Below are 10,058 nucleotides of genomic sequence, written 5' to 3'. Positions count from 1 at the left end.
TACTCAGTTAAAATGTATTATTTCAATAGCCTATTAGATAAGCACAACCCGTGTATCTATTTGATCATATGAAACAATTTGCACTTCTATCAAGACATCATTTATGAAATTTTGAACATTCATATCTGATCACCTCTCAGGGGTGTTTCTCTTTAATTCTGCAGTCGACTACCCATCCTTCAGAATGCGGGCCTGTAAACTCGTCAGGGAGGGCGGGTCGTGAGCAGCACAATGAGTTTTTGGGATAGTTAACTACTGATGCGACAAGCAGTGACCAGCAAGCAAGTCAGTAACAGCAAGCACAACGCTAAACTTGATTAGCCACCGAGTAATCTGGTTTAGGGATGGCATGCGTGTTCCTCATGCGAAAGATACCCTGATCTTATTCGAACAGACCTTCGAGACGCACTTGAGACGGAGACGGAGTGCGTGGATTTTGGAGAAAATTCTGCAGAGGTTCTGCGTCTGTTTGCAAACGCAGCAAGTAACGGTACACCCAGGCTCAGAGAGAGCCGACGACATTGTACTCATTGCGCAATTGACAGATCGGGAAAGACTACAACATTTTGATCGCGAATATTTAGGACTTCTACGTATCACGATCTTCCACTATTGTGGTACAAGATGATGTCACTTATAGATTTGGACGATGACCAGAGATGGGTCCCCACGCATGTGAATGTCACTGTCCTCCGTGCAAAGGGATTGCGAACGAAGGGCAAGCATGGGAGTCGTTATGTTTATACTATCATTCAGGTAGGGAAGGAGAAGTACACAACCGGCTTGGTCGAGAAGGCGGCAATGCCTGAATGGAATGAGGAATGCTGTTTCGAACTTCTCCCCGGTATTTTGGAGCATGGTGGACGGAGCTCCTTTCCTCCGGGGAGCGGTGACTTGGTCCTTACTGTCATGCACCGGGTGCTGATCGGCCTTGATGTGTTTCTTGGTCAAGCTATCATCCCTCTGGATAAGATATTTCATGACGGAATGTGTCCTAGAGATGAGTAGGTTGATTTCTCATCATTCATTATGGGTATATTCATTTAATGACAAATTAATTATATTAACGTGGTCTGCATAAGTCAAAACAAAAAATATGTTCCATGATTGACAGATGTTGCCGCTGGTACGAGATGCTATGGTTGTGGGGGATTAGAAGTAGTGAAGTTTCAATCAGGGAAGATTGAACTTCATGTAGAAGATAGAACCTCAGCAGACACAAATTGCACATTGAACACTGGATGGCCGCACAACAAATCCAGGGAATGACGTCATGTTCAGTGTTTACAAGTGTCAGCGTCTTCAGATGAAGAGCAACTCATGCTTGATGTAAGATGAAGGCCTGTTTTCCCTTGTCATCATTACAGAGCACTCTGCTCTGGCTCTCAACCCCTCAGTATCAACGATGCAGCTATCGCGTTGTGAACCTTATCCTTGAGATAGTACTTCAAAGTCCAGTCAAATTATTTCTATAGCACATTTAAGAACAACCAGTATTTGTCAAAGTGCTGTACAAGGTAAAATAAGGCCCCAAAAGGCACATTTATTGAAAGGACACATACACACATACAGAGAAAAAGGATAACTTTGCAATGCTTACATAGTTTAGGGAGAATAAGGGGGTTTTAAGATAAGATTTAAAAACATAAAGTGGGAGAGAATCTGATATGGAGCAGAATACTTTTTCCTGTGCCGTGGGGCTGCAACTGAACAGGCACGTCACCCTTTGATTTCAAAGGGGAATTGGGAACAGACTATTAAAAGCAGACTATTTGAAGACCTTAATGGCCTATGGGTCTCATACAAAGAAATAAGCTCAGGAATGTAATCTGGTGCCAAGCAATACCTTGTAAATGTAATAAAACCTTAAATAGAATTTTGTATTGAACAGGCAGCCAGTGAAGATACATCATTACATGACAAACCCTGTCTCTCCTCTTGGTTCCAGTCAGGAGCCTAGCAGAAGCATTTGCTCTACCTGAACGTGTGACAGAGAAGACAGGAAAATTCCACTCAGTCCAAATGAATGGTCTTGTACAGTATCTTGCCACATCATGCCCAATCAGCTACCGTACCATTTTGTCGGAGAACATCAAGCAGCTTTCTGCATGAAACATCCTATTTTAATTTTTTACACAGCAGGAGAATCATGTCCAGTAGAAATGAAGGACCTGAATGGACCTAAAAACAGTATCTGTGAATACATACTAGAAATACATAAATTAAAACACAAAAACTTGAAAAGTGATAATACATAGGGTCTGAAATGAGTCACTTCCAGTGTATTCACCTAATGTTAATTGACTCTTCATAACCCTGTGTAAAACTTCTGATGGATCTACAAAACAAAAGTGTCTTACAAGTGTGTTGAGTCCCAGGTGAATGTGTTGGATTCAAAGGACCGTTTCAGTAGTATCAGGCAATTTCCATAGTCAAGTAAGGCAACACCACACAGCTGGCTTTAATTGAGGGCCTTCTGCTCTCTCCTCTCCCCAAGCAAAGAGCAGAGGAACTCACATGGAATAGCACACATTTGTTTTGGATCCAGAACACATGTTTCTGGTCCTTTTTCAAGGGGTGAGAGAACAGATGCAGTGGGAGGATTTCCTAGGTGCGGCCTTCAGAACTTCTTTATCCAGTAGAGGACCTTTTCGGAATTCAATTTAGTTCTCCCCTAAGAGCGCTTAAGAAATAGTTTACGGTCATACGTATACATGATGGTCAAATCACGATGCCCCCCCCCCCCACCCCATTTATCTGGCTACTATTCAGTTATGTAATATTGCAAGCAGCTGCCAAACAAAACACTGAAAACGATCTTTGGGGGATTTCTTTGTTTTTCTCTCTGTGGCAGTATGGTCAGACAAAACATCTAACTTTCGCTCTCTGTTTGGTTTTTAAAGCTCTACTATTACAGAGAAAGTATGTATTGAATGTGTTTACGCAAGGAAAAGGCATGTGAACGCCGGGTCTGGATGTTTACTCCCAGTCTTCCCTCAATGTGCCTCCAGGTGGCTCAGACTCAACTCCAAGGCCGGGCGGAAGGAGAAGGAACGTGGGGAGCTCCAGGTGACGGCCCAGTTCACCCGTAACAACATGACCGCCAGCATGTTCGACCTCACCATGAAGGACAAGCCTCGCTCAGCCTTCGGCAAGCTCAAGGACCGCGTGACGGGTAGGAAGAGGGGTGATGTGGAGTCGTCCTCGGCCATCGTTCCCGGGCGCTTCGCTGCCTTGTCGGGGGGGCTGGGCCAGCCTTTTGGAGAGGGGGGCGGTGAGGAGGACCCTGGAGTTGGAGAGGTGGTGACGGAGGAGAAGAGGAGTAAAATGAAGGATTTCTTCAAGGGAAGACTGCGGAGGTCTTCGGACACCAGGTCGTGCTCTTCGCTGGCCTCTGAGAACAGCGTGTCATCCATGGCCAGTGACACTCCCGGCCCCCCTCCATGTCTGGACCTGCTGGCAAACCCCCCCAGCTCCCCGATCTACCGTAGCAAAGTCAAGGAGGACACTCAGAATGGAGAAATGGAACTAGCAAAGAAAGGTGGGTCAGAGATCCCTCCTATGTTTGTGTGTGACACAAAGAGTAGCACAGTTTAAAAATTTTTTATCTCGTATGTCAATTTCCTCACATTCTCAACCCACTTACTTCCCCTCCAACAGTGCTGACGTCACAAACCTCTCCAAAGATACTGACCCACAAGCGAGCGTTCAGCGATGAGGCCGGTAACATCAACACTCCCCTGCCTAGGCCATGCCCCGCTGTAGAGTCCCTGAAGGGCCAGGGCATGACCCTCTCACAATCTTCACTGTGCATCAACGGCAGCCATGTCTACTCGGAGCCCGTGACTCCTCAGCGGAGCTCAGGCACCCTCCCCTCCAAGCTGGTCTTACTGGAGAAGTGTTCCCCCCTCTCCCGCTCCCTGCAGAACCTCACAAAGCGAAGCGATGACAAGGGCTCCCCAAGGGAGGGCCGACGCTGGTCCTTTGACAAGGGGAAGAAGGAGCAGAAAGAGGAGGACAAGGAGGCTGATGCTGAGGTGGCCCTGGTCCAGAGCGCCCGGACGACCGGTCGGCCGGTACAGGCGGCGACGCCCATTCTGTTGACCGCCGCCACTGACTCAGCAGACAAAGGGAAGAAGCAGAGGAAGACCTTGTTCTCTGGAGGGAGGAGCGATTCGCTTCCTTCCAAATCAGACCTGAGCCAGCCAGCTCCTGAGGGGAGACTCAGGGGGTGGTTTGGCTCCGGGGAATCCCCGAACAAGCCAAGGTGAGTGAGGGTCAAGCCAGTCCTGTGTCCCTGGGTCTCCAGGGCTTCACAGGGCTGTGTTTCTGTCGCCTACAGAGCTTCTAATCGATTTACTTTAAGGCTTTGTTTCCCTGTGTTCAGTGTCTTTGCTGCCCCCTATAATTTTGAAATGAGAATTAAATCATCCTCCATTTTACTTTCCTCTCTCATCATCCCCACGCTGTCTACCGACCGTTTCAGACAGTGAGTTTACAGCCAGGCTTGGGTATTTTTATTGCTTTTTATTTCTATTTCCACAATCCCATTGTTGTTTTGGTTTTGCTAAGTCAACATATACCGTTAAAGCTGCTTTCTGAAAACAGTGAGTGTAGTCACATACAGTATTGCAGACAAAACATCTCCCATATTGAACCACCTTATTGTCAAGCTTCTGGGTGGCCATTTTCAGTTTGTGTTCCCTATATATTAAATGGTCAACTGGCACAGGATTAACTAAGAGGACTACTTGTGCCTTCCCTCCACAGGCTGGAAGTTTCTCCTAAGGTAGAAAGCAGCTCAGATGTACCCCCTCCCCTCCCCCCTCGCTCCCCCATTCCTCCCCAGTGCTCGTCCCCCTCCGCCTGCTCCACTGGTCGCACCTCACCCGACAGTGGTCATCCCACCAACCCCTTCACCCCCTCCCCTCCCACAACACCCGTCTCCCCCTCCAACCCCTTCCTGCCTCGTATGCAGTGTAACCCCTTTTTTGAGGAGCTCATAGCTGAAGAGACACAAAGGTCCCCTCCTCTCGCTTGCCGCTCCACCGCCTCACCCCTCTGTCATTCCACAGCTTCGCCCTCTCGGCCCCACATCCCCAGCCCTGCAACACATGACGCCATGCAAAGAAAAATGGCCGCCATCAGGCGAGAGCGTCCCAGGGCTGTTGCCAGGCAGATGTCCCTTCCTGCTTTGCTCCCAAAAGCAGCTGCATCCAACCCTCCCAATCCCTTTAATCCTCGTTCCATGTCGGAAAGTGGTGGTGAACTGGACGAGTCATTCGATGCTTTTGCCTCTAGCCGGCTGAATCCTACCCAGAACTCTTCAAAGCCCCCTTCACAAGCTCAAAGAAGAATCACTCCACCTGTGGACAATCACTCCATTCAGCCGATTGATGAGATGGAGATGCCTGAAGAAGATCCTCCACCATTGCCCCCAAGGAGACCCATTAGAACTGCAGTTAATGACATATATTCTGAAAGCTGGTTACATAGAGGTCAAGAGCTTGCCGTCCACAAAGAGGCCTGCCTTTTGTCTCAGACCGGCGCTGCCTCCCTTCAGCACGCTAGAGATGGAGACCGCAAGCGAAATACTCCTAGCCTCTCCACAGAGCTTCACCTCAGCAGTGAGACATCACTGTCTCACACTGATCACTCCCAACCCAAGGCAAACCTGCCAATGTCCCCTCCCCTGTTTATGGATGAAGACCAGTTCACCAAGTTTAAATATGAACCGTTAGAAGATGAAGCTGAAAGCTGGAGGGGGATATTCACTGAGCAAGATTTTTGTGAACCTGATGTCATGGTCAACCATGAGGAGACAGATGTAAAACATTCAGACGAGGGTGTTAGAAAACAGACCATTTCAAAAGCTCCTCATTCTGAAAGTACAGATCTAGCTGGACCTAAAATGCTTCTTGATGGCGACATGTCAGTAGCTGACCTACTGAGCATGTCATCCCCAAAAATTCCCAAATCAAACATCCAGATACATGATGTTGTTTGTACTATACAAGAACCAAAAGTGGAGCCTTCTTCCACTCACCCAGATGAACCCATATCTATAAACAATAACCAGTCACCCTTACTAACCTTGGAAGATCTGAATAAGAACATTAGTAATTCTGATTTTAGCTTTATTGATTCCGATGGTTCGTCTCCATCTGAAATAGGCAACTCTCTAAAAGGTCTGGGTGGTATTTTACCTCCACCATCTGCTGATTCACCTCTAGCCCTGTACCACGACGGGGTGATGGCAACTTCAGAGGATAGGTTCACTTTAAAAAGGCCTAGCCTCACAGATATCAACTCAGCCTTTGAAATGAATTCACCGATTAGTAAGCAACTGAAAGTTTCCGCTGTTTGCCAAGAAAACTGTCTTTATGGAGGTTGCGAACTGGGAACACCAATGTGTATGTCCACAGACTCTATAGATGTCCTGAAGGATGAAAGCGCTTGTGATTTGAAACAAGAGGTTCAATCAAGTAATGTCTTTCTTAAAGAAAGCATTGATTTTAAGGAAACACCGTCTTCACTTGATTGGAATGGCAATCCACCATACAAGCCTGTAAGCAGTGAGTCTTCACCACAGGTCGTCAGCGCACGGAAGAGTCTTAAGGGGATGATACGTGAGCTCCATGGCAATGGCAGTCCAAAAACTCCTCGGGGAGGAGGAAGAAAGAGCGATTTTGATGAATCATCTTCTCTGGTTCAACAAATCATGGAAAGCAGTGAAGGACCCTTCTCATATCAACCTACAAGATCTTCTCTTTCCTCCCCAGTGTCTCCAGATAAAGAAATAAACATCAGGGTAAATGGTCTAAACAGAGAGCAGATCGACTGCAATGAACTAAACACTAAGCTAGGACATTCTCCCTCAAAGCAAATGGGAGAAATAAGCTTTGAAGACCTTCATGCCAAAGTAGCTCCAAAATTGAAAAGTCCTGCTAAGTCAAGGCTTGGTGCCTTTGTGCATGTCTCCAATCCCTGTGCTTCGGACCTCTCCTCCGCCCCTTCCCTGGCAGATGGCACTAATGACCAGGCTAACATACCCCTCACCCTTGCCACTTGCCCCATCTTGCATCCCCCCACACTGAGGCCCAATCCTGGAGCTAGTGCCACCCTGGTTGTGGCCCCCTACTCCTCCTCCTCCTGCACTACTGCCCAGTCCCAGGTCGATGCACGGCACACACTTTTGCCTGAGGAGACACAACCAGCTAGCAGCCTGCCCCATCAGGAGAGCAGGTGAGACACTTCAGCTCTGCAGAGTGTACCCACTCAACCCCTCTTTAGACCATACCCATGTGGGTTGCCAGATTGTTGTCAACTAACCCACAGTAGGAGCCATCTTGGGTACATTAACCTAACTTACTGATTACCTTACTGATTATTTGGCTTTTATACTCAAATGCTGAAACAAAAAGTGGATTTTATCTGTGTTTATACAAGATATACTCTGTTTCCTTTAACTTCCCAACCAATTTCACTTGCTTATGTTGGAAACTGCAATACCTGCATGTTTTACATTCTTTCATTCTTTTATGTTAACCATCGATCATCTGTGTTTTTGTTATCGTCATGTACATCTGTTGCATTCAACATGGTAGCTGTGCCATTTACATGTAAATGGCACAGCTACCATAATTATCAGTGCTGTCATTATCAACCATCTGCTATTGAAAGCTATCTGGAAATGTCTTCCCTTACTCTGTCAGTGGCATGAAATTATGTTCCATGAATTGTACGGAAAATAAACTAAACATATACCTTTTATTAAGTGTACAGTCTATAGCCTTATATCAGTATTTTTTGACGAGTCAGTATTGGATACCCTAAGAAATATATTAGTTGCCCTTGCAACACACATTAATACAGCACTACAATGAATATTGATCCTCCTGTTAACCTCACACTCTTCTTTGCTGCCACCCTGGTTCCTCTCTAGCCCCCATCCAGTGAAACCCCTGACCACCTCAACCAGCCAGGGGGAGAAGAGAGAGGAGAAGAGAGAGGGCCGCTCGGTCCTGGAGAAGCTCAAGTCCACCATCCACCCAGGACGCTCTGCCCAGCCGACAGGAACCCAGGCTGAGAAAGCTCAGGTAGGACATGCCGAACCTCCACTCCGGCTCAAAAGGGAAAGTATCATCAATGTGTCATAACATCTCATGAACCTCCTACCCACCTCTGCCTTTGTGTATCCCCCCATTCTCCCTCTATCTCTTGGCAGGAGGCGTTAGTGGACAACTCTGCCCAGTACCAACACCTGACCAACATGGAGTTGATCGCCCTTCTGCTGCAGCAAGAGATGGACATGGAGAAGCAGCAGGCAGCTTCCCAACAGCAGGGAGCATTGTTGGAGAAACGTGAGGCCGAGCTGAAGAAGGTGAAGGCCCAGGTGCGCGACTTGGAGGACTACATTGACAGGCTGTTGGTGCAGATCATGGAGCAGACTCCCACACTGCTCCAAGTGCGCTCCAGACACAAGTGACACCTGCGTGTGTGTGTTGGTGTGTTGACGCGCTCTGATTATCAGTTTACTCTAGAGCAGTGTTTCTCAGATGTTGGACTGTAATTTTTTTCCCTAGGTTACAGTGATTGTTTTCCAGCTGTGAAGATGGTTTTGCTGAGTCAGTAAAAGCTCACATATGAAAGGTCCAGGAGTTTTTCTGATGGATTGATAAGCATAAACAGAATTTGGGAAGCAATGCTCTTGGGCAGGTGTAGTCAAACACAACTAAACTAAACCAACGTGATCTCAAAACCCATCCAGGTCTTTTCACTGCTGATACTGCCCGGTTTATGTAGACACAGTATTACCCGATATGCATGCTTCATATTATACAAATTTGATAGGATGAGGATGCAAAAATATGAAAACTAAACAAAATCTATACAGAAACCACACTCACTTGCTATGGAGTGTGAGCTTACACAGCTTTTGGCAAATCTTCTGCATTAGAATGATTAAGACTGCATTCATCAGCAATAGAGCAATATAACTGTCTTCTTTTTTAATAATGCAACTTTAATAATTAATTACATCAGTTAAACGGTAATGAATCATACACAGCCAATGATAAAGTGTTCATTTAACACCAGGAATGTTGATAAGTCCATCTCATGAGCGTACAAGTACCACAAACAATCTTGATGTTAAATTACAACTTTTAAATATGCTGTGTATGGCACTTCCAAAGTTCAGAAAAAATTGAAGTAACTATAGAAGTAACTATATGGCAGTAGTAAGGACAGTATCATGTTTGGTTACTCTGTGGCATGAAATACCACTTGGCTGCAAAGAAAAGTTTGGAGTTCCACAGAGCATCAGTTTGTTTAAATTGAAAGAACCAAGTTTCACATTTTCTAACTAGTCATTAAAAAGGTTGGTGAACAGATGATAATAAACAAAGTAAGATTTTCCATATTGATATGGATAAATCATACTGACAACAATAGCTGCTTCCACTGCTTCATAAGCCAAAATCAAGTTATATTTAACATTTGATTGTCAAAGATACTTTCCTGTTTACTTTTCGGTATTGCTTTTTATTTATTTTTTATTTATGATTTTGAATTTACTACTTTGCACTTAAAAAGATTATGTAGGCTAAGTGCTGAAAAATATTAAAACATTTTCAGCAAGATATTTGGGGTGGAGAATTAATTTATATAGGCTACAGTCATATTATTCCATATGACCTTACTTGTACTGTTTCATGCTATTGTGTGGTGCACTTTCTAGATGCAATACTGTAGCTAATGTAAATGCTTTACTTGACCTCTGCACTGTAACATCCTGTACATTCAAATAAAGAAAAATACACATTACAATTCTTCTGTAGCCAAGACTCAAACAGCAGATAGACAAAAAAACAACAACAAAAAACGATAAAAAAATATATATTACTGAATAATTTGCGATCCACTAGAGAGCACTACTGGCCTTTGTTGCTCGTGCATTATGCACAATGCACATTTTATAATATATAATTTGTCATTAGAAATTAATCTCAAAGCGCGCTTCTTAACATTGTTGTTGGATCCGTTGGTCACATCAA

General features: G+C 45.3%; 1 protein-coding gene across 1 annotated transcript; it reads left to right on the top strand.

Moving 5' to 3' along the window:
- The first annotated feature begins 624 nt into the window (after nucleotides 1-624).
- On the top strand, nucleotides 625-9,794 carry rab11fip5b (RAB11 family interacting protein 5b (class I)). The gene is made up of 6 exons (XM_067247944.1): nucleotides 625-1,004; nucleotides 3,012-3,541; nucleotides 3,661-4,267; nucleotides 4,771-7,245; nucleotides 7,946-8,099; nucleotides 8,228-9,794. The coding sequence occupies exons 1-6, from the start codon at nucleotides 625-627 to the stop codon at nucleotides 8,486-8,488; spliced, it is 4,407 nt and encodes a 1,468-aa protein (XP_067104045.1). The 3' UTR covers nucleotides 8,489-9,794.
- Nucleotides 9,795-10,058: the final 264 nt, after the last annotated feature.

This window comes from Osmerus mordax, chromosome 12, assembly GCF_038355195.1.
Source record: "Osmerus mordax isolate fOsmMor3 chromosome 12, fOsmMor3.pri, whole genome shotgun sequence".
Classification (NCBI taxonomy): Eukaryota; Metazoa; Chordata; class Actinopteri; order Osmeriformes; family Osmeridae; genus Osmerus; species Osmerus mordax.
The sequence above is the reverse complement of the archived record's forward strand: the minus strand, read 5'-3'. Positions and strand labels throughout refer to the sequence as shown.